This window comes from Meriones unguiculatus, chromosome 7 (genome assembly GCF_030254825.1).
Source record: "Meriones unguiculatus strain TT.TT164.6M chromosome 7, Bangor_MerUng_6.1, whole genome shotgun sequence".
NCBI classification, from domain to species: Eukaryota; Metazoa; Chordata; class Mammalia; order Rodentia; family Muridae; genus Meriones; species Meriones unguiculatus.
The window spans coordinates 8,551,171-8,576,348 of NC_083355.1; the positions used below are offsets into that span (position 1 = coordinate 8,551,171).

General features: G+C 47.8%; 1 protein-coding gene across 9 annotated transcripts in view; it reads left to right on the forward strand.

Annotated features, from left to right (window-relative positions):
• Slc39a11 (solute carrier family 39 member 11) overlaps positions 1–25,178 on the forward strand; it is a 389,328-nt gene that overhangs the window by 73,391 nt on the left and 290,759 nt on the right. For 6 of the 9 annotated variants that reach the window (XM_060386454.1, XM_060386455.1, XM_060386456.1 and 3 more), the window contains exons 2-3: positions 2,267–2,385; positions 4,932–4,970. The exons of 1 other annotated variant lie outside the window; for it this stretch is intronic. In XM_060386454.1, the coding sequence (XP_060242437.1) occupies positions 2,278–2,385; positions 4,932–4,970 (147 nt within the window). In that variant the 5' untranslated portion in view covers positions 2,267–2,277. The remainder of the gene's footprint in view (positions 1–2,266; positions 2,386–4,931; positions 4,971–25,178) is intronic. 2 more of the 9 variants (XM_060386458.1, XM_060386460.1) reach the window with 1 other exon arrangement.

Consider the following 25,178-nt stretch of genomic DNA (forward strand, 5'->3'; position numbering starts at 1 on the left):
TTCTATGTTGTGATCCGTCTTAGATAGTGAGAACTGAGAGGATGTCAGCTCGGTGTCTGTCTTTGTAAATGTTTAACATTTTACTCACAAGCAATTGGAAATGATCGGCTGATCAGCGTATTAATGGTTCAGAGTTCCAGTTAAAAAAAAAATCACAAGTCCCTCTTTTTTACTTTTTGGACAAAGGATTTCACTATGTGTCACTGGCTGGCCTGAAACTCATTAAGGAGACCAGGCTAACCTTCAGCTTGCAGACATCTGCTTGCATTGGCTTTTTTAAGTGCTGGGACTGAAAGCCATGTGCCACCATGTCCAGCACTCACCACTCCTTTGAGGCTGACTTGACTCGGGGGATGGTGGAAAGGCTATTTGTAGGCCTGAAATTATTTCTGGGAACCATCGGTTTGTGCAGTTACCGTCTTGAGTTCCTGTATCAGGTGTGTCCAACCTGCGCTTCATGAGAGAGATGAATACAGCCTAACACAAAATAGTAAACGTACTTGAACATTGTGAGATTTGGGAAATGATGCATTTTAAAACTACCTTTTCATTGATTTGTTTTGGGTGTTTGTGTGTGGGGCTTATGCATTCCGTGGTGCAAATGTAGAGGTCAGAGGGCAAATGGAGGTCAGAAGATAGCATGTTGTTTCTTTCCCTCATTTTCATCATGACATGTGGGTGTCAGGAATCAAACTCAGGTTGTGAAGCTTGGCAGAAATTTATTTATTTTTCTTCCTGTCACTTGATTGTGGGGTTCTCAAGTGTCAACAGAGTCATGTTGAAATGTCAAAAGGTTGCATACGCTTAGAATCTGAACCCACAGGTGATTTTACTTTAGACCAAGCACAGGGTCCCAGCTGGGTTCATCTGAGCCCACAGCCTTTTCTGAGTGTGGACTAGGCACAGGGAGGGTCCTGTCCATGCTCTGCCATGGTTTTCTCTAAGGCCAGCAGAGAGAACAACTTCAGCCCTCGTTATTCAGGCACATAACTCCCGCTAAGTTCTGAGGGAGCTAAGCCAGGTGGAGTCAGGTCCAGTCCTGTGGGTGCTGAAGAGCCAAAGGGGAGCTGAATGAGGCCTTTGAGTTGAGGCCTCACACCTAGTGCGTATGCCCATGTATGTGCCAGGACACACAAGTGGACGTCTCTACTTTGTAACTTTCCACAGGAGAAGGCTGACTGTCATTTCAGGTCTAGGACAAGATGGACAGAATCTGGTCTCAGTGTTGAGCATGGTTAATTCTGAGGCGGTTCTCTGCGTCCACACTAGAGAGGGCCCTTTCTTTTCTTGGTGGACTATGCTGCCACTTCACCGTTAGCAGCTACGTGCTGAGCTTCATGGCGAGTGCCGTTCATGGTTGTATTTCCTTATGCTCTCTGCCTCTCCTGTTTGGGTAAGCTGGCTCCTTCTCATTCAGCAAGCAGTTTCCAGCAGGTGCCCACGTCCCTTTTTACAGGCTGTGGGAAGGGATATAAGAGACGAAGGAGACAGGCCCTTAGGGAGAGCAGCAAATGCATGTGTTTGGACTAGTTGGGGGTTCATGGAAGATTTTGTTGTAGGTCTGGCATCAGGTGGGCCTCTGAGGAGGCTCTTGGGTCTCGTGGGCAGGAGCTATGGAGGGAAGGCATTCCCAAAGGGGCTTATGGGAATGGAATCACAGAGGCACAGCTGTCTGGGTCTGTAAAGGTGCTGCAATGAACTGAGTAGTGTCCCTGGTGGGCGCTTTTGGACTTGGCTTGGAGAGTCCGTGGAGGAGGGAAGGTCTGTCAGTGGAATTTACCTTTCGCTGGGAGGCTGGCTTGGGGAGCCAGGAAGGTGTGACTAGGAATCAGATGGCAGCCCTTTAGAAGAGAACTTGAGCTAGTGGCCTGTGTTTGTCAGGGACAGAGAAGAAATGGCAGGCAGGAACAGAGGCATGGAATGAGTGGGAAAAGGCTGTTGCAGGCTCTCCATAGCTCCTTTCCTCTGTGCCACAGCTCAGATCCCTTGCGCTTCTCTCTGGAGCTACTTCCCAATACCTCTCCCTTTGGGAGGGCTTCCTGGCCTCTTTCTCCCGGTGCCTTTCAGAGTTACATGACTTTTAATATCTGGAGCCTGGATGAAAGGCTTGACTCAGGTACCAGGATGTTGAGGACCATTTCATTGGCATGACTTGAAGGTGCAGACACCTACTCTGATGGAGGGCACTTCAAGTAGGGGTTTAGGACATGTATCTGTCGCCATCAGGGCCCCTCAGCATCTGACCCTCTTGTTCTTCTGTGCCCAGCTATATCCAGCATGCTTCAGGGCTACAGCTCCGTGTTCCAGGCCTTGCTGGGGACCTTCTTTACCTGGGCAATGACGGCAGCTGGAGCGGCTCTTGTGTTCATATTCTCCAGTGGACAGGTGAGTTGCTTCATTTCTGGTTCACAGGGACCCCTCGTGTGCTCTGAAACCATCTCCTTTCCACACGGCCTCTGGCAGCAGCCACACAGGCAGGTGGTAGGGTGCCAATGTTCTCTCCCTCCTTGTGTTTTTTTTTTTTTTCCTGTTTCCTTACTAGGCCAGGAAACAGGTACCTGTGGGTGGTATACAAGCCAGGCACTCTCTTCCCCTCACCCGCCCCTGGCACCTGGGCTCAAAAGGGCGTGGGAGTGAGGCCCTAGCAATTCTGCCTTCATTAACCTGCTGCCTCGTTCTGAGCTTCCATCTACTTTCCTGCCTGGAGCAGGGAATACCATGCAGGATCCAAGATGATTAGGTTTCAGATGGAACTGCCCTCCCTGTGGCCTTGACTTAGTTAGACCATTGGTAAGACCTTGGGAGAAGGAAGAGTTCTGTTTCTCTTCTGCCGCAGCCCAGACATTTCATTCCTTCTCCTCGGCGGAATACTGGCAGGCTTACTTCCTCCATCCCCTGTAGACTTCTGTCTGCCTATATCTAACTCCGCATGCCCCACCTCCTGAATGAATAAAGACAGGCCACCTCCTCATTCTCTCTTCTGGTATCATGTAAGGCCACCCTTACCATGAACACATCTGTTCTCCTACATGAGTATAGGCAGGTTTTTTGTCCATGTGCATGCTGTATATGCCCCCCCCCCATATGTCCTCCATACATCCCACAGATAGTCCCCAGTGTGCTCATTCATTCTCAGGCCATGCGTTCTGGCCCAACATCCTCACAAGATCTTGTCTATCTCCCCATCTTTTCTCTTCTCCAACCCACATCCTTACATCTTTCCTCTATCCTCTATACACATCTTTCCACACTCTACACTACAGGCACAGCCCGTGCTCACCTCCTACGCCTGAAGTCTACTCTCCTCCAACCCTGAACTGGCCCCCAGCCCCAGCCCAGAGCCACTCAAGGCTATCCTGAAGAGTGCAGTCCTTGCCTTGCTCAGGGGAAGTTGTAGATATTATGAAAGTGGCCCAGGAGAAAGCAACTTCAATCACTTTAAACACACTGAGTCCTAGATCTAGAAAGGAAATTTTGTCTAGAAAGTCAACGAGTGTCTCAGGCCCTTTGTTATAGACCAGTTTGGCAGGTCCTGGCTTCAGTTACAAATCCTGCCTCCCACACTGCCGCCTCTGTTCTAACTGGGTGAGGTTGGTTGTCACAAATCTATCATTTGGAGACTTGGATCTCAAACTCTGCAGCCAAGAATTACAGGGTACCCAAGATTTCAGCGAGTAAGACATCTGATAGGTCAAATTCACAGATAAAAAATAGAATTCCGCTTGCCAGGAGCTGGGAAGAGGAGGGGAAGGGGCGAGAGGGGAGGAAGGATTTGAGTGGGTTTGGAGAAACCTTGCATGTGAGGGCCACCATCTCACTTAGTGTGGTGTCCTGCTGTCCCAGTATGGAAGCTTCTTCCCTTTGAAATGCCAAAGAACATTATATGCAGACCACAAGTACTTATCTATTGTGTATGACGGATGTGGAAACAGATCTTTTTATTGGAATGGATGTACATTTTTTACCTATTTGATTATTATTTTAGGAAGGTCCATGAATCAGGGCCTAAATCAAGGGCTAGCTCCTCATGGTCCCTTCCCTTCAGGTTTCTTTCCAGTCACCACCCCCACTTGGACTTTCACTCTGTGTAAAACACCCCCACCCTGCTCTGTCTCTCCCACAGTGTAGGCACCCCTGTGTGGGTGCTGTTGTTAAGTGCTCTGCTCATGTAGCATGTGCTGTTCCATGTCTGGCTGAATCCACCCTGTTCAGTTCCCAGTTTACTTAATGCTTCTGCCTGTTGTGTACATATGTCTATATATATCTATACATACATGTATGCACACAGTATGTTCTTTGTGCATGTAATGTGTGTATGTTTTCTCTGCCCTGTGGTATTTGATTGTCTTCCTTGGTGTATTCGCCTTACTGTTGGTGGGACTTTGTGCAGTGCCTCGTTTTGGGCTCTTGTGAACAGTGCATCTTTTCCATGGGTTTGATGATTCCCAGCATGCATTTCTGTTGCGTCTCGGTAGTGGCATGTCCATTGCAGTCACTTGCTATTAGTCCCACCATATAGCTTTGCCTGTGTGACATGGATGTGCCAGTTTGTGTCCCCACCTGTGAGATGGTTTTGGTTGCTCCTGTGTTCCTTACTAGCCCTTAATCATTTCCTTATTTTAGATCAACTACTTACTAAAGGCTTGGGGTGCCGGGTAAGACAGAAAGTGTGAGCCTGTGTGCTCCAAGGCTCTCCTCCCCCGCCAAGGCTAATTCTGGTTGACTTTGGAATGGATGGAATATTTAACTATGTGTCCCTGGCTTTCCCCACCTCCCCCTGTTCTTAGCCCCCTGTTCTATAAGATCAGGAGTTCACCACCAGCTTAGGAATAGGCCAGTGACACTTTTGATCTTTATGGAGGACTCCTTGCTGAGGCCACATCAGCTTGTCATGCTTGGAAACTGAAACATTCCCACTTTTTCCTTTTCAGAGGCAGATCTTAGACGGAAGTCTGGGCTTTGCAGCAGGGGTGAGTTCACATACCTGGTGAAGTGTGCTGATTTTAACCTTTCCCTCCCTGGGGCTGGCGCCAACCCTTCTCCACAGTGTCTGGATGTGCTTTTGTAAGAGCTAACTCCTCCTCTTGCCGCTGTGTTCATTCCCTAGCTTATTAGGTACTCTCCTCTCTATTTTGATGGAGAAGGAAGTAGTTCAAGACTTAGAAAATGGGATACATCTCCTTCCTCTATTCTCCTGGAAGATCTTTTAAAGGATGTTTTTTTATCTCTGATTATGTGTATGTGTTGTGGGGTGTCGATGGTGGTATGTGTATCTGAGTACAGGTGCCCTCCACCAGGTCATCAGTATCAGATCTCACCGGAGCTGGAGTTACAGGGGGTTGCAAGGCTCCTGTTGTGGGTGTTGGGAATCGGTCTTGTCATTTGTAAGAGTAATACGTGCCCTTGTCTGTTTCACCATCTATCCAGTCCCAGGACTTCTTATTTTAGGTACTTTTAAGCATGCAAGAAAAAAAAAAAAAAGAAAAAAGAAAAACCTATAATCTATATCCTCAGCACACATCACCCACCTTCAGGCATGATTGACACTCAGCAAATCTCATTTTATCTGTCTCCCTCCAGCCTTCTTGGGAACTGAAAATGTTTTATAAAAGCAAACCCCAGATCCATGTAATTTCACCTGTAAATTCAATATGTATCTCAAACTGAGTGACTTCTTGTGAAACCGTAATCAGTATGCCACCATCTCATCTACCAAATTGCAAACAGTGATTCCTCTCTGAAATCTAATACTCAAGCCATACTCACATTTTCTCTGTCTTTTCCACGGGGCCCTGTAAGACTGTTCTGTAAGAGCTGGGATCCAAAGAAAATTTGTTAGCTATATTCTCTAAGTCTGTCAAGTCTTTACCTACTGCACCCCCTAAGCTCATGATTTGTTGGAGATTTCTAGATCATTCCACATTCTGGGTTTAGTAGATTCTGCCCCCGTTCTGTTGTTGATCTCTACAGGTGGAGAGTGAAACGTGGAGGCTTAATTTAGATTTCTTTTTTAATTCAAAAGAATTTGAATTAATTGATTATGTTTGTGTGTGAGCATACCTCTGCCATGGCACACATGTGGAGGTCAGAGGTCAGCTTGCAGGGCCTTCCACCACGTGTAACCTGAAGATCAGACTCATGTTCTTAGGGTGGGTGGGAACTTCCTTCCCCACTGAGCAATTTTTCAAGCCTGGATTTTATTTCTCAAGCATGAGTACTTCATGGTGGTGCTGAATATTCCAGCTGCATGGGCTGTATTAGAAGGCGTGTACTGGGGCTTTCTGAGTAGCTCAGAGCCTGTGTTCTCATCTGCTGTCTCTATAACCTTATGATCTGGGACCTCACTGAAGTCACCGAAGTCACTGGTAGTCAGACCAGGGCCTGTCCTTAGAAACCTGGAGATTCCCAGGCTGTATATAGGTGCATGACAAGCAGTAGCGGAATCCATTTCTGGGCCCTCGGCTTGCATGTTTTCCTCTACGTAACGGCCCTGCCTGAGAATGCTCTGAGCCAGCTCTCCTTCCCAGCCTTCCCTAGACAGATGCCCTCCGCCTTGCCTTATTCTCCCATCACCCAGCAACAAAAACTCCTGGCAGAAGTTGAGATTTAGGCTTACCTAATTCCCTTTGAGGTATGTTCCAGTGAGCAATGGACCTCTCCTAAAGTCCCCTTTTTCAATGGTTCTATTCCCACCTGACAGCGCCATATTTGAGACCCAGCCTTAAACTTACAGACCCCCTGAAGGTTACTCCCAAACCATGGCAACTTGGTAGGACCCTGAGCTTCCTGCTGAGGGATCCCATTTGACAGACTGGTGTGTTGTAATGTGTGAAGATTACACATTATACCCTTTCTTCACCCATTCTTCCCAGCCTCACCTCAGGGTCCATGGCACCATTGCTAAGTAAAGGTTGAGGCTTTTAGGGCTGGCATAATGCCAACCTCTCATCTTTCTGGCTTTGGACTCGGCCTGGCTCTCATGGCTCCCCGAATGCTAGTGATTTCTGAAGGCTCAAGGGTACTGTGGTGGTATCCCTGTCCCCAGCTTTCCGCCTGCCCTGTTTTACATGTGCGAGCATGATGGAGGGTGGCCTGCTCAGCACTTCCTAACTCCTGACCCACACTGCGGAGAGAACAATCAACGGCAAGATGAGGGGGGTGGCGAGGCACAGAAGGAAGAAGATAGATTATTGCTGTTATTATTGTACTTTTTTTTTTAATTTCATGCTCAGACTTCCAGTGTGATGATGAACAGCATGGGGGAGGGCATGATTTATGTCACCTCTTTTCCACGGGGCTGGGATGCAACAGTGCATGTCTTATGGGAAGAGCCTTTGCTTTTTTTCTCTGCCCAGGGTGGAGTGGTCTTATAATTGAGTGGTAATGGGACCTTCCTCTTGAGCTGTCTGAACAGTCACCACCCTTTTCTCCCATCCTGCTTGTACTGGAACCTAGTTAGCATGTATGGGAAGTCTACTGTCAGCTCATATACCCATCCCCTCTCCTTTTATCCTCCTGCCCCGCTTTGCAGGCCTGGGCCCGCTGTGTGAAGTAGATGGAATGGTTTTGGGATTGTGATCCTCACTGATGAAGAGGATCACACTGTCCCTGTAAGGAGAAGGTGAGAATGATGAGAAGATGAGGAAAAGCCAGAAAAAGCCCAGAGACGGGAGTGGCTCAGTTGAAGACACCTGTGTAGCACGTGCAAGGCCCTGGGTTCAGTGCCCACTGTCTCCCTGAAACGGAACAAACACCTAGAGGTCCATGTTACATGGCCCTGTGTAGTTTCCACCTTTGTAGTTTCTTTGTAGGAACCGGTAGTTGTCTGCTAGCCTTTCCTGCCATGTTATTGGCTCAGGCAGAGGCTTACAAGATGTTCTTTTAGCATGACTGGACCGTGTTGCACCTGTCTGTCCATCCATTCGCTCATCTGCCCATTCATCCAGCATCTGGTGGAAGCCTGTTTTGCACTGTGTCAAGTGCAGAGCAGTGGAGGAACAAGAAAACACTTCTGTCTGTCAAGGAGTTGTGGTCCACGGGAGGGGTGTGCCAACCAGTCTGCTGGGCCAAAGCCATCTGCCTCCTGTTCCTGTGATTATAGACAGTGCCTGGGAGCAAGCCACGCCCACAGGTCACAGTGCCCTTTTGCTTTTGCATCACAGTGACAACAGTGAGCTACAGCACTAAGCTCTCAAAGTTACGGCCCTTTGTTCTTTGGTTTTAAGAAAAGTTTGCTACCTCCTGAAGTGGTGTTGGGGGCTGGGTATTCTGAGGCCTGGTGGCTGTGCAAATAGCTAAAAAGAAAAAGACCACAGCTCCGTTCCATTGGGCCCAACTGTGGCAGGTTCTACAATGCTCCCTGGAATGTCTGCTGTGCCTGAGCGGATGCCTGGGAGATGCCTGGCTTTGTGTAGACCCTGCAAAAGAGGCCTGGTGTTTTTTTCTTCCTTGTTGAAGGTCCTGTGTGACTTACATAGACTCTTACACCATTTTTTTTTTTTTTTGGTCACATAAAACACAGTTTTTCAGGGCTGGAGAGATGGTCCCGTAGTTAAGAATGTGTACTGCTCTTCAGAGGACCCCAGTTTGGTTCCCAACACCCACAGTGGGCAGCCCACAACTGTCTGTAAGTCCAGCTCCAGGGGATCTGACTCCTTCTGGGCTCTTTGGGCACCCACACTCACGTGCATGCTGCCACACAGACACAGGCATACACATAATTAAAATATAATAATAAATCTCAGGAAAGATGTCTCCAGAGATGGTCAGGGCAAAGGTGTTTAATGGTAAATGTTGGGACTTAGAATCAAAGGAAAACAGACCTCTGGATGAGTCTGTGAGGGAGTTTCTAGCGTAGTTTAACTGAAGTAGGAAGGGGTACCCTAAATGCTGGCTGTACCATTCCATAGACCAGAGGCCTGGACGAATGCCAGGAGAAAGCGGGCTGAGCACCAGCATTCACCTCTCTGCATCTGGACTGTGGAGGCAGTGTGACTGGGTGCCTCTTGTTCTTGTCATGATATCCCCCACCGTGGTGGACTGTATCCCCTCAAACCATAAGCCAGAGTAAACCTTCCCTAAGTTGCTTTCTTTCCGTATTTTGTCATGGCGTGATAAAAGTAACTAATACAGGCGTGCGATGGGAGATTGTGAAAGCAAGCTACCTGTCTCAACACAAACCCAACTCAGTTTCTTAGCTGTCTCTAGTAGCTCTGGCCTGGCAGAGCGAGGCTGCGTGCCCTGGATTCATTGGCTATCGAGTTAAGCAGCCCTCTGGCTTTGGGAGTGTCACCTTCACTCTGATGGAGTGGTCCCCACCCTGGTTGCATGTTACAATCACCTGGACAACATTAAGATTTAAAATTACATTGTATGTGTGTATGTGTGTGTGTGTGTGTATAGTGTGTTTGAACATGGTAAGACTAGGGGAGCAGTTGTGGAGGTCAGAAGGCAACTTGCAGGAGTCAGTTTTCTTCCAGTGATCAAACTCAGGTTCTCAGGGTTGGTGGCACGAGCCTTTAACTGCCAAGCCATCTTGCTTCTCCTCACCTGGAGAGTTTGCAGGGCCCTACTTGAAGTGCCCTGGGCACACCCTGTACTAACGACATCAGCTACTCAGGCTGTTGGGAGATGGTTGAGAGCGTGCATCCAGTGTTAAGGGCTTTCTGGAGACCACATTCTAATGGAGAACAAGCTGGGATCTGGAGAAATCAGACTCCCTTCAAAATCATCAGTCTTTGTGAACCGAGTCAATACTTAGGGTTAGGACCATACTCAGGGTTTCCAGACCTGGAGGACAGGTGCCCAAACTGTGGTGGGAAAAGTCAAGAAGAAGCTCTTTATCTTCTGCAGCCTTGTCTGCTGAAGGCCTGTGGCATCCGGCATCCGGCGTGGATTTGCTAGACGATTGGCTCCCAACGCTGGTTGATCTAGCCTGGCAAAGTGGGCAGTTGTCATACTTCTGGTTCATTTCCAGTTGATCAGGCAATATTGGCCAGCCGTCAGTTGGGAACACAGGCTCCTCTTTGTTATTTGGCTCTTGCAAAACCAGAACAGGAGGCAGAAACTTGGAAAACTGGAGCTTGGGTTGAAATCCCCACTCGGTTCCTGAGTGCTTGTTGGATTACGTATCTTGTGTGAAACATCACAGGAATGGCAAGGACTCACAAAAGTCAGCCCTGGCATCAGACAGATGGTGGGAGCATAGATTGTTCTCTAAGACTTTTGTGAACCTACGATTTCATCTTTTAAAAACCTAATTGAATGTTTAGCTGGCTTTGTAAACTTATCTGATCATGGTATCTTCTTCTGCATTTGAATAATCAAGGGTAGTTGGCATCATTTTAGGCATTTTCATAGCAAGCCTGTTTGGAACCATCATGTTTAATGTTAGTCCTCCTGAAAGCTGTTCTTAAGTGGCTGTACAGGATCCAAGTCAGGATCAGCTCACTTCTGTCCTTCAGACTCTGCACGTCAGGGCCAAATCTCTGCGTGTTCTTAAGACAAGTGCTTTGTGGAAAGGCTGCTGCTGGTCCACACAGGACCACTTTTTAGCAGTCAGTCAGACAAGAGGGAGATGAGCCAGTAACCTATGCCTTGTAAGGGGCCAGCCTCATTTACCAGGCTGTCAAGTATGTATTCAGTTTGCACAACAGCCACTGGTGGTGTTCCTTGGAATGCAGAAGCAAGCCAAGACAAAGTTGTCTTCAGGCCAATCTGCCCCTCATTTAGTGAGTATCCACTGTGTGCTGGGCATTATGGGAGAGGAAGCAAAGAAGTAATGTATGGTACCTGCAAGGAGCTTAGGGTCTGTTGGGACAGAAATCGCTTTCATGAGACAGGTTAGGATGTGGTAGTTAGTGAGATGATGGGCAAAAAGGTATTGGGGACCCAGGGACAGGAGGTTCCTTCTAGTTGGGGAACTGGAGAGAGCTTCATGGGTATAGGTCAGATTGGAAGATAGGTTGGGTTTTGGCAGATGGGGTGATGTAGGGATGGGGTAAGGACATGAATTACAGGCAACGTGGCTGGAACAGAGGCACTGGGAGTGGGAAATACAGGGTGGAAGGACTGGGGAGAGGGCCCAGTTGGGAAAAAACTTTGTACAGGAAGTTTGATCCCAGCCATCATGCAAGAAGCTGGGTGTGGCATTCATGTCTGTAATCCTAGCACTGAGGACCGGAGCTTCAGATTCTAGTGAGGGACACACACCAGAGGGGCCTGGAGAGATGGCTCAGCCATCAAGAGCGCCAGCTGCTCTTTCAGAGAACAGGAGTTCAGTTCCTAGCACCTATATGGCTAATCACAACCACCTGTACTCCAGCTCCAGGGGATCTAGTGTCCTTTCTTGTCCTCCATGGCCACTGTGCACGTGCACGCGTGCGCGCGCACACACACACGCACAAACATACATATAAATAACACAATAAACCATAGGAAAAACTTAAAATGGAGGGCTCCTGAGGAAAACAACCAAGATTGACATCTGGTCTTCACATGCATGTGCACACATGTGCAAACATATCCATACCTACATGAATATGAGCACACTCATGTATACATACAGAGAGAGCCAGCGTGAGAGAGTCTGAGAGTGAGTGAGAGCGTGTGAGCGAGTGAGAGACAGAGGCAGAGAGAGAGAGAAGAATGTGTAGGGTAGTGGTGGCTTTGTCTGGGACACGACCATGGAGTAGCCGGCTGGGGCCCAGATGTGTACAGCTTGAGGTGCTGTGGAAAAGCATCGGTTCTTTCTTCATATAAACGGGGGAGTGCCTAAAGGCTTGAGAGATGGGCAGAAGAGCAGATCTGTTTTCTGGGGAGAATGCAAGGGAAGTGCAAAGCTGAGGGGAGGGTTACAGAAAAGTAAAAACTAGAGCTTAAATGGCCAGAGGCAGAGGAGACAAGAGAGATCTAAGGTGGTCCTGCTCTCAGCTCAGAGGGTTGATTGGCAGGCATCTGAAGGGGAAGGTGGCCAGAGACTGTGTTTCTGGTGCCACCTTTCCTGCGGCTGGCATCACCATCTGACTCATGGAAAGACGGGGAACCTGCCAGAATGGGGAAGGGACTCTCTCAGGCTTACAAGGGGGATCTTTTCTGGCCTTTCTTGATTGAGTTTGTACTTTGGAATCTGCATGTGTAGGGATGGTCTCCATGGCAACCAGACACCTACAGCTTGCAGTGCTGATGGTGATGTTTCCCGCTGCTCTGCTATGGTGATCCATGTCTGTTAGGATTAGACTTGACCCAGGACCGAAGCTTGAAAACCAGTGGCCTGAACAACAAAGTTTCCTCTTGTGCTGAATTGTGGAGACCGTGGCTGGGAAAGTAGGTCCATGGGATAAAGAGTCAGGGTCTAATTCTTGGTGAAGGTACCTTTTTCCTTTCTGCTCCCAAGTAGCTGCTAGAGCTCTGGTTATCACGTTTGTCTTCCAGGCAGTGGGACAAGGAAGGGGGCATTTCCCATAAGCCCATAATGACAGCTCTCTTTGTATTTCATTGGCCAGGACTTGCTTATGTGATCAAATCCAACTGAAAAGACAATTAGGAGACATGGTCTTTAGCCACCTGTCTAGCTAAACTTTGGGATTCAGTAACTGCAAGTTGGCAAAGAACAGAAAGTAGGCCATGAGCATGCTCAGCCACAAGGCTTGGTGTGGAGAGAACACTGAGCCCCTGTGCTCTTACCAGCTTAACTTTCTCTCTGTATTTTATGCCCTAGTTACTTAGGTTTCTATTGCTGTGATGAAATGCCATGGCCCAAAGCAACTCGGGGAGGAAAGGGTTTATTTCGTCTCACACTTCCAGGTTACAGTCCATCACTGTTGAAGACGGAGCAGGAGCTCAAGCAAGACAGGGACCTGATACAGAGGCTGTGGGGGAGTGCTGCTTTCTGGCTTGTTCAGCCTGCTTGTTTATACCATCCAGGGCCACCTTCCCCGGGTGGCAGCACCCACAGTGAGCCGAGTCCTTCCACATCAATCATCAATCAAGAAAATGGCCAACAGGCTCGCCCCAGGCCAGTCTGGGAAGGGTATTGTCTCAACTGAGAGTCCTTCTTCTCAAATGATTCTAGTTTGTTTCCAGTTGACATAAAACTACCCAGCATATTTTATATGTTGATTTTTTTTTTTTACAAGTCATGTTATTTTTTCAGGAATGAGTTTCTTTCTAAGTGATTGACTGTAATGTAGGAAATTGATAAGAAAGTCAAGTGCTACACAGGGTGTATGATAAAACAAATCCTTTGGTCTCTGCATCAGCCAGGGTCGAACAAGTAATACGAAGTCTAATTCAGGCCAGAATAAGGGTTCGACTCATGCATTGCAACTCTTTTGTGTGTACATGTGATTGTGTATAGATGCACATGAGAGTGTGTGTGTAATGTGTGTGCATGCATGTGAAGGACAGGGCAGCGTTAATTCTCCTTCTTTGAGTGGCATCCCTGTTGGACTCGCACAGTAGTACACTAGGCTGGCTGGCCAGTGAGCATAAGGCCCACTTATATCCACAGTTTGGAAAACTGACTCAGGTTCTTAGAGGGTGGAGCCTGTGAAACATGGGGCCTTAGATGGTTAGGCTAGCATTAATGAATGTGAGACGATCTAGGATCCCCTAAGAAGGCAGGCTCAGTGAAGCATTGTCTGTATTGGGCTGGCCTCCAGGCATGTCTGTGATTTAGTGTCCTAATAAGTTAATTGGTGTAGGAAGACCCAGCCTGCTATAAGTGGTACAATTTCCTAGGTAGGGGTCCTGAACTCTGTGGAAGTGGGTGACTCAAGCTGAGCACAAGCAAGCAAGGGAGCAAGCAATTGAGTGGGAATGCATGCATGCATTTCTACCTGCTCTTGACTGTGGATGTGGTGGGACTAGTTTTAAAATAAAGAAATAGATTTACTTTTATTTATGTTACGTGTATGAGTGTTTTACCTGTATGTAAGTATGTGCACCATATGGGTAGTCAGAAGAGGACATTGGATTCCTGAATTTGGAGTTACACATGGTTGTGAGCCAGAATGCAGGTGCTAGAAACAGAACATGGCTTCTCTGTAAGAGCAACAAGGGCTCTCAACCTGTGAGCCATCTCTCCAGCCTGTGTCTAGGTTTTTGAAATTACTGCCTTGACTTCCACACCTTGATGGATGTAAGGTTGGTATTACTTTCAAAAACCATTTTATTTTGTTTTCTTATACCTCTTTCTCCCTTCTCCATCCCAATCCCTTCCAACACCCCAACACCAGGTAGGAGAGAAAGAAGAATAGTGGGGTAGGGAGCATAGTTTTTCCTAGCTACTTCCTGCTGTTTAGGTTCATTGGGTTCCTTGGGTCAAGTCCGATCCTTGTTTCAGGATATCTCTGACTTCTTCTAGTCACACTGCATCAATAGCAACCAGGAGCAGCAGGGGGTGGGGAGGAAGCACCCTTTTTTTTCCTCCTTGGAGCCCCCTTTTTCTCTCTGGCCTCTGGCCTTGATTCCCTCTCAGAGTCCTCAGAACTAAAATATCTGCAGCTGGCCAAGAGCCCCTCTCAGAGTCGGCACAAGGCAAACAAGTTTGCTGCTGTGGACAGTCCGAATCAGTCCCATATTTCACACCTGGGATTAAAACAGAAACGTTTACATATCATAAACAGAAACTTCCACAACACTGTAACTTAGAAATCTGAGGTGAAATTAACCCCATCCTCCCCAAGTTGTTTTTATCAGGGTATTTTTATCATACCATCAGAAATGACCCTGGGACAGAGGCTTTTGCTCTCTCTCTCCCTTTGCTGGGCCTCATACTGGCGCCTCCAGCTCCGAGCTCTTCCTGCCCTGGCTCTCATCCAGTGAGAACAAGGGCTGCTTTCATAGCCTTTACTAGCCTTCTACTAGGAACATCTAGGGAGGAAAAAAAAAATCTTGAGCCCCGGCCCAGCCCAACCTGACCTCTGTCTATAGGCTGCAGAGGAGCTAAGCTCAAGGACCCAGGTCAGTTGTGTGAACTCATATCTATTGAGGGCAAGTGCTTGGGTTGCATTCTTGGTCCTGGGACTGTGTTGTCCCAAAATCAAAGAATTCTGGATAAGACAGCATCTATGGCTGGCAGAGATGTAATCTCCTGAGAATCTACAAGTGAGCAGGGTGCATGGTCCCCAAAAAGCAGGGCCCACTTGGCTGTGGAATTGGAAGAAGTAGCAGAGAGATACTGTTTTTGCAAACATTTTGTATATTAACATTAACTTTGTTAACCTGAACTAGTTTTTAAATCTGTCAGTCTGTCAGTCCATCAGTCTGTTTATCTATACAAATTCTTTGAAAATTTGTTTTGTTTTGTTTTGTTTATTTCAGTCTATGTGATGTTTTCAGGGCTGACTGTTTGGTAGTGGGTAACCACTGGTGTGCTCCTCCCTGGGGAAGACTTTCTCCGGCTCTCAGCACTCCCCAGTCCCTGTAGTTCTTTGTGAAGGGTTATGGGCTAGTAGGCTTTCCTCCACACACATTAGCATGTCTGCTGGTGTTCTTGTTCAGTTCATGTCATGTTGGCGAGACTTTATGTGTGCAGCTCTGCCATTCCTAAGGGACAATCTCACAGCAAACCCCCTGATCCTCTGGCTCTTACACTCTTTCACTGTGCCCCTATGTTCCTGGAGCCTTAGGTGAAGGGGTTGTTAATTTTTGATAGCATGTGCAGGCTGGATTTGATGATCCCCCTGCCTCAGCCTCTCAAGTGCTGGGAGTACAGGTGTGTACTAGGAATTACAGGTGTTTTTGACATAAGTTTTTTGGGAAGGGGACAAGTCTCAGTATGTAGTTCAGGCTGACTTTGAACTCTTGGCAGTTTTCCTGTCTTTGCTTCCCAGGTGCTGGGCTTATAGGCATGCACCACCATGCTCAATTTTTATGAATCAAGAAGTTCTCTTTCTGAATCAGGACTCAGCCTTCTTTTGTCTTTGTCAGGGAGGCTGTGTCTTGTTTTCCATGTTTCTTGTAGATGGTGTGGCTGTAGTAACTAGAGGGGCGGTAGGAACCAGTGTGGGGCAGCAGTTAGTGAGGAGTCTGATGGCTCTGGTTACTCTGGAACTTGGTGAGGAGGAAGGATCAGGCCTCGGGTTTGTAACCAAGCTGTTTATAAACCCTAACCTTTACCTTCCGTGCACCTTGAAGTTCCAGGAGACAGAAGCCTTCTCCTCCCAGCTTGTGCCACTGGTGAGGTTACTTCCAGCCCTGACTGTTTATGTTTCCATGGCCTCCAGAGAAAAGAAAGCACAAAATACCAGGGAGGTGTTAATAGCTGGCCACTGCAAGCTGCTTTTGCTCTGGGGCTCCCTGGTTCTTTAATCTCAAGTCTGCCCTTGGCCTGGGGTGGATTGGGCACTTGCTCAGTCTCCTCCTCAGCACCAGGCCGGGCTCCTGCTGCCTGAGGCGGAACCAGCATCGCAGGCTGCACCCTCACCTGTGCATCCTTGCCCTTTCTTCTTGATTTTCTCTTCTGCCCTGGCATTTCCTTGGTAACCTCTCTCCGTGTCTGAAGATCTGCCCCTCTTGTGAAGAAATCACCTGTGACAGCCCCAGAGCTAAGTGAATTAGCTCTCTGGGAGCAGCGGACAAAGCCAGATAGCTTCCACGTTGCATAAACAAGATGAAAACAGATTAGTTCTGTTTTTCAGATGAGAAAGGACACGACCATTACTGAGGCCAACACTCTAAATAGGCTTTGAGCTGGAATTTGCCCAGATTTCTGTGGGGTGTAAGTGTCCCCACAAGGAACACTGGTCCCTTCGGGGCTCCTGCTCCTGTGACCCTATGTTGTCAGGTGGCATTATTTTATTGCTCTCTGTTTTTCAAAGCACTTTCTCCTCCGAAGCTCCCAATGCTTGCAGTGATCACACAGCTGCAGGCTTTATTTATTATTTGCATCTGGCAGATGCAGACTGGACTGGACCCCATGCTGGGCTCCTTCATCTGCTCTGTTCGTAGGATGCTCAGGACAGCATGGGAAGAAAGAGCCTCTGCTGGTCCTCCTAGTATGTGTCTTAAATGATGGAACTGCACAGCCCCTTCCTGTGAACTTGGAAATCATCCATTTATTAGACAGCTCATCATTGGCAATTCTAGGGACTGAACTGAGAGCCTTGTATGTGCCTCACCAGGTCATGTCCTACGACTAGCCTGTGTCCTCAGCCCTATTTATTTTTTTACTGTGAGACAGGTCTCACTTGGCTACTTAGGCTGCCATTGAACTTAGCCCTTAGTTCAGGCTGGCCCCGAACTTGATCCTCACAGCTCAGGCTCTGATACCAGGATTACAGGCATGCACACCATACCTGGTATATGCAGTTCTGGGGCTCGAACCCAGGGTTTCATGAATGCTAGGTAAGCACTCTGCCAACTGATATCTCCAGCTCTCATTTTTGTCCTTTGACACAAGAGGACAAAAGGATTGGCTTGTCTCAATCTCCCCCAAGCCTGGCAATGCTGCTTTCTCTCCTGCTTCTTTGACAAGGCAAGGTTGAGCGCCTGCTGTATTCCTTGGTTCTCCTTCAGGTTGGCTTCAAACTCACTTTCTGGTTTTGGGCTGGTGTTGATCTCCTGCCTCTGCCTCCTGGGTGGTGTGAGCTAACATGCCTGAATTAAAAAATATTTTTGAAGGAAGTGTTGAGGCAGCTGATTTCAGGTTCAGCTCTATTTCTGCAGACTTGTGTGTATACCACAGTGTCAATCTGCAATCTCAGAGCAGGCATGGAGAAACCATCCCTACCAAGGCTCTGAGGGAACCATTGAGGTGCTTCTCCCAGTGAAGGAAGAAAGTAATTGAATGCAGACTCATTACATCTCTGAAGCTCTTTGAACATCTTCCCGTGATTTAATTTTGATGAACATTTCAGGATGTAGCCAAGCCAGGAAATGTCTCAAATTGTTGGCCAGGGCCGGGTGAGCTCAAGATAGGTGTAGCAGGGCCCAGGGTGAAGCCTTTTTTTCAGCCAGCCAGATGTTCTGTTATCTGAAAGGACTCCAGCCACCTGGTTTGGGTGAACTCACAGAGATCCACCTCCTTCTGCTCCTGAGTGCTTGGGATTAAAGGCGTTGCCACATGCCCAGCACAAGTATGCCATTTTTAATGAGTGACTTGTTAGACATTTAAATTACTCTCTTGTCTTTGAATGACTGCTCCCCTCCCCTTAAATTCAGACATTAGATGCACACATGTAGAATGCTAGTAAGAGGCCTATAAAGAGAAGGACAAGGTCTTTCTTCCTCACCAAGTCCGCAGGCCTGCCTTCCTCTCCAGAAGGAACCATTGTTTGTCAGTTTCTTAAGAAACTTTCTCCTTGGAAATTCTCAATGAATTTGCAGTTTCTGAGTTTGGAAGCTGGGGCCCTTCCATCTCTTACACTTTCTTGCAGCCTCTGGTTCATTGCTTAGTTTCCTGGTGGGGCCTCTGATCTTCCTCTTCTCTTTGTGTGTCAACTCAGGACACACAAAGGCTATTTCCCTCTGGCTGGTAGGAAAGTTCATCAACTCTAACTCCAACAGAGCAGTAAATGTTCCTTTCGTGCTTGGTTTTAGAGTTTCTTGAAAACCCTGCTGTTGTTCCTTTAGAAATCCTCTTTAATTTTCTTCCTCAGCACCAGTCCTTTCCATGGTCTTATCCCACACATTCTGACCTCTCTGATGTGCAGGTTTTCTTTTTCATAGATGTTGACTTTTTGAGGTTTCTGACTTCTGCCAGAGTTCCATCTTCTTCCTGTTTGGTTGCTGTGGTCTCCTTTCACAATCCTGGAGGTTCGAATTGAAAAACGGCTTCCAGTTGGGTAGATGGTGCCAGGATTCAGCATGGCCAGGATTCTGTATGTCCAGTATGTGAAAACTAGCACATGTTTGCCCATTGCGTCCCTCCTGCTTGAGGGAGCTGGGGATTGATGCCCAGCCTTAAGGATGACAAAAAGCCATTTATCCCCAACCCTATGGGGTTCTCAATCTCCCCCAAGCCTGGCAATGCTGCTTTCCCTCCTGCTTCTTTGACAAGGCAAGGTTGAGCGCCTGCTGTATTCCTTGGTTCTCCTTGGTAGTGGTGTCTTTGGTGATGAGTTGCTGACTTATGTCCTTTCTCCAGCTTGTTGTATTAAGCGTGTGTCACACATGTGTGTACAGGTGCATGTAGAGGCTGGGCATCAGCCTCTGTGGTCTTCCTCTGGTGCCATCTACTTGTTTTTGTGAGACAGGGTCTCTCACTGGCCCTGGAGCTCATTGATTTAGTTACACTGACCAGCCAGTGAGCCCAAGGGATCCCTGATCCACCTTCTCAGTGTTGGGATTGGGAGTGTTTACTTTTTAAACCTGGGTTCTGGGCACTGAAGTCAAGGCTTCCTGCTTGTGTGGCAAGCACTTCATCAACTGATCTGTCTCTCTGTCTCCCAGTTTGGACATCTTCATCTACTGAACCATCTTGTTGGCCCTGCATTTTAAATCACTTTTTTTTTTTATTAGAGGCTTTTGAGATCAACTTTAAAAATCAAATTTAAAAATCTCCTCTCTTCTCCTTCTGTTCTTCCTGGAACTTTCCACCACTTTGCCACCTTCCCTCCTAGGGCTTCAGGCCCTCTGCCCCTCCCCCACCTCAGGCCCTCAGTCACTGCTGTGACCTACCATCTTGCCTCTCTGACCGCAGTGTCATCCATCCCCACTGACCCCCTTTTCCAGATGTCAGGCTAGCTGGCTGGTGACAGCCCTGTCTGTCAGCTTCAGCCCACAGTGACCGCTGGCCCTGCCTCACTTCGACTCTACAGCTGCCCTAAGGCTTCTTTTCTCAGTCAAGGGCACCACAGTTTTCAGGATGGGTAAATAGGGCCTAAAATCTCCAATTACTCCACATGTAGATATAGATCTGGAGGCTTTGACTCAACCTCTTGTTCCGGGTCCCTGGCTGTTATTACATGGGAACAGAGATGTAGCAACTTGTAGGACCTGGCATTCCTTGGGCCCCTCTTTTGTTAAACATTTTAATGGACAAGCTTATGCAATCCTTCTTGTACCAACCATGGGAAATACCACCTTTAGGGAGGCACAACTCTCTTGAAACCTCCAAGCCTGGGCCCCCATGACATAGCTCCTCCAGCAAGTCCATACCCCCTAATCCTTTCAGTCAGCTGAATCACGTGATTTCCTGTAAGTTTTGTTTGCTAAACCAGACATCTAGAAGGGGCTTTTCACACTATGCCAATTCCTTCTTGAGAGCCTTCCCTGCCACTCTGCCAGTTTACTGGTGGGGTCCTTCACGTCTCTCTGGGGAGGCTAGGGCAGGAAGCACTTTTACTTCTGTCTTAGTTACTTTTCTATTGCTGTGACAAAACACTGTGACTAAGGCAACTTATAAAACAAAACATTTAATTGGGCTTATGGTTTCAGAGTGTTAGAGTCCATGGTGATAGCTCAAAGCATGGTGGCAGGTGAGAGCTGACATCTTGTTCTACAAGAAGGAGTCAGAGAGGGGCACACAGGGAATGGCAGAAGCCTTTTGAAACCAAAGCTTAGGTCCAGTGGCACACTTCCTCCAATAAGACCAAACCTCCTAATCTTTCGCAAACAGTTCTACCAGTCAGGGTTCAAGTATTCAAACATATTAATCTATGGGGGAGGGGAGGCATTCTCGTTCAAATCACCTCAGCAAAACATGTGTATTAGTTACCCTGTCTCTCATGGTTGACAGGTACAATGTAAAGGAATGAAGAATATATCTTGGCTCTTGGGTCTGTAGCCAGAATACCAGAGTACGTGGTTGCCTGTCACTCACAGACGCCAGTGAGCAGAGACGGCAACTGAATCGTGAAACTGTGCTTCATTCAGAGATCCAGAAATCTGAGAAGACAGTGGACTAACATCTTAAACATCTGTCTCCCACCTCACCTTCACCTGGCACATTATTTAGGGAAAAGGCAGGAAATGGGGAGAGTCAGGCGGCTTCCCTGAAGCTGTGTCTTGCCACTCTGGTTAGATGCTCAGTGAGGTTTTGAGAGTGATATTTGTGTCTCACTTACGATGCCTCATGCTTTTGCCTCCTGTTCTGACTGTCTGAACTCAGGCCGTGCTGGAGACAAGGAGATTCTGATTAGTGTCTTCTGCCATCAGCATCCTATTTCAGAATGGCCGGGCTGGGTTGGGATTCCCTCAGAACAAAAAAGCCAGGAACAGTGCTTATGGGCTGAACTCTTACATTCATGTGTTGATTCTTTTTACAGTGTGGGGTTCAGGCCTGTCTTTATAACACAGAATGTGAAAGTGTTCCTATCCTGTCCCCTGCTGTTCCTCCTGTCCCCTACCAGTTTCAGTGCATCATGGAGGGGAAGCTTCACGTTGGGCATCATAGCTCAGGGTCGCTAAGAGCACGTGACAAGAAGACATTCACATCGTGGTAGACCAGAAGACAGAGAGCAAAACAAAAAGTAGGGTTAACCTAGCCCCAAAAACTCAGCTTCCAGTGATCTGCTTCCGCTACTTGGGCCGTATCTCTCAAGTTTCTAGAACCTTCCAAAACAGCACTTCCAGGTCGAGACCAAGTATCCAAACCATGAGGGGGGTGGGAGTTGAACATTTCATATTCCAGCTGCGGCACCATGCTTTTCCAAGTGGTGGGATGAAAGATGAAATGCGACTGTGTGTGGAAAGGGGAGAGTCATCTTTTCTTCTTGGCCTTGAAGGGCCTGCCCCTGAGTCTTACTGCTGGTGACAGCCTAGAGAGGCACAAAACCTCTCCCAAGGGAGATGAGCAATGCCATGAGGAGCTCATTCCTAGATCTCTGAGTTTTCTCTCAATGGGGCCAGGCAGCTCACCCTGCTCCCTCCTTCCAGCGTAGGCAGGGCTGCTTCCTAGCCACCAGATCTGGGACAGATTGGCTCAGCGTGAGTGAGTGGTGGTGCTGGGGTGGGGAAGCCTGGCCAGCTGGTGCAATTGTCCATCAACAGGCCCACGGTGAGAGGTGCTGATGGATTGGTGGCTGGGTGCCACGGGGAGGCTGGTGAGGGCAATGTGTTCACACCCCCTTGGTGGGCAGCTGGCGAAAGGTTTGGTAAGCGAGCTCTCTCCTCTGTCATCACCCTCATTTTTTTTTCCTTTTGTCTTCATGGATTTAATAATTTTGGTGATCTTAATGATTCTTTCATTTAGCCAGCCTGGGTCTGTCCTGGGATAATAAGAGCTGGGATAATAACAATGCTTGCCTGTCTGTTAATCCCAGTCATAGACTTGTAGAAAGGGAGCATTGAAGTCAAACAAAGAAACTAGGTGTTGGGGCTGAGGGTTGACGTCATCAGTCAAGGTTTGCCATGCAAGCATGTGGACTTGAGTTTGGATTCCCAGGACCCATATAAAAGGCAGGCAGGACAGCAGGCACCTGTAATCCAGGGCTGGGGAAGCGGGGACAGGAGGGTCTCTGGCCAGCCAAACTGGTGGAAGTGATGTTCAGTGAGAGACCCTGTCTCATACAAACAGTGCGGAGAACAAACGAGGAAGTCACCCAGTGTTGACCTTCGGCCTCCACACGCATATGCACACACGCGAACATGTAAACTTACACTACTAAGTATTGTTTGCCTTTGGAGCTATGTGATATCCCTTAGGGGGTAGCTAAGGCCATAGCTTGTGGGAGCTTTGGTGCAGGTGGGCGCCACTCGTGGGAGCTGCTTGTGAGCATCTGAGCTGTGCTTCAGGCTCAGATTTAGAACAGGAGCAGGTTTAGGGGATAACTGCTTTTCAGCTCTACTTCCACGGCACACTGGGAGTCAGAATTAGATCACTGGCCCGTACCTTCGAAGCCCAGACATGTCTTCGGTGACAGGGTTTGATTTAAGAAACTTATTATTTCCTGTGACTTCATCAGTGATGCTCCATGGCAGCTGATTGGGTGCTGGGAGGCTCTTTTGGTGCATCAGTGTCTCACGAGAGCTTGCCTCTCAGCTCTGGGCCTGGACCTTGTCAGGTACTTGGGGGTGATTGCAATGGTGGCGCAACCCTGTTGCACAGGGACCATTTCAGGGTGGACTCTAGAACCCACATGCCAAGCACTGCTGTCCATCAGGAGCAAAGTTTGCTTGTGAGACTCGGGTGCACACATCCTTCCAAAGACTTACAAATGGATATAACTCAATACATATTCCCAGATCATGAAGTTGCTACTCCAGTAGGCTTGTGTCTTTTATAGATTTTAATAGGAATATTAATTGTGACTTTATTTGTGTTACCCTTTATTGGAGTCAGTCTAAGGGTCTGACTGCAGCTAATTATAATGACAAATTATGGCCTAATCATATAAAACAAGTTATAAATAAAAATAATAAGGTACTTGAACATGGAGCATGATTGGGTCTCTCAATAATGATGAATGGAGAGAAATATAGAAGAAAATGAATATGAGATGGAGAGAAGGCTCAGTGGTTAAGAGCACCAGCAGCTCTTGCAGTGGACCTGGAATCAGTTCCCAGCACCCACATGGTAGCCCACAGCCATCTGTCACTAGTTTCGGGGGATCTGAAGCCCTCCCCTGCCTCCACAGCCACCTACACCCATGTGGTACACATAAGCTTATATATATATATATATATATATATATATATATATATATATATATATATTAAGGGTGGTTCGTGAGATTCCGTGTATCAGACATTTACAGTATGATCCTTAACAGTAGCAAATTACAGTTGTGAAAAAGTGGCAACACCAATTTTACAGTTGGAGGCCACCGCAGCAGGAGGAGCTGTGTTAAAGAGCCTCAGCATTAGGAAGGCTGAGAACCCCACTCTGAAAGTCACAGTTTATATTTCTATCACTTCTATCTCAGCAACTCATTTTTAAAAAGTGATTCCACCAAGACCACAAACAAACAAGAAATTGTACTGGATTTTCCTTTTTTTTTGAGAAACTATTTAGCAGTATACACACCCGCCCAAGCGGTCCTCCCCAGCCTCTGGCAGGAGCATTCCTGCTTGAGTGCAAGCCAAGGCCCACGGCAGTGACAGCTGGGCTGGGAGTAAGGCACCAAGATGAGTTCAAATCCACAGAAACATGCAAAGCTGGACATGGTGGCACACATCTGTAATGTCGGTGCTTTTGTGACAAATGGGAGGCGGAGACGAGAGTCCCTAAAAGAATGTGGGTCAGCTCACTGGGCACACTCAGCAGCGAACAATAAAGAGACTGTCTCAAGTGAAGACGGTGAGACCGACACCTTGGGGTGTCCTCTGACCTCTACATGTGGGCTGTGACATTCGTGTATCCATTTACACATGAATGTATGTGTCAACACACACACACACACACACACACACACACACACACACACACACATACACAAAAGCATCAATGGTTGTTTCCTTGTGAGTTGCTAAAGAAATCATTATTCTAAACTGGAGTTTTCCCTTCTGCCATCATTTTCCTTCCTCTGCAGCAATAGATGCAAACTGAGCAGCTCAGAGGCCACGGGAATGCAGAAAAGCCGTTAGGTTTTCTGAGGGTGACCGTGGCCTTGAGACTCAAGTGCACAGATCCCGAGTGTGCACAGTGGTCCCCAGACCTGAGACGACCTCAGTGTTGGTACAGGCACCTCCTCTGGAGCACATCCCTCTAACAAGCTGTGGTGTGCTTTGACACCAACTATAATTATGCTGGATGGCGAGGGGTTTCCTCCCGGGACAGAGGATGAGGCGCCCAGCAGAGTGTCCCTGAGCATGCAGGGATGAGCTTTCCATGCTTCCTGGTGGTGGGAGTGGGTGTCCTCAGCCACCGAGACTGGCGGTGACACGCCTCAGCAGAGGGCTTGGGCAGGCTAGGAAGGGCAGCCCAGGTCTCTCTACACATCTGCCTCTCAAAGGGAGGCCCCAGGGTGATGGTGTGTACACTTTTGCATGCACCTTCCCGAGTGAGACAGAAAATCCGTGTCACCTCGCAGGGAGCTCTTATTCCCTGAGTCACTTTTGACTTTCCTCCATACAAACACTGAATACTTCTGAAAGGTTGTGATGTGTGTTCTTGTGCTTAAGTGACATCAGATAGCACACACACACACACACACACACACACACACACACAGACACACAAACACACACACCATGTATGTGTTGTCTGCCTCCTTTCAATCACTGTAGCAGTTTTGAGGCTCATCCACAGTGGCTGTAATACTCACATTTTCTCCCCTTTATTATTTATTTAC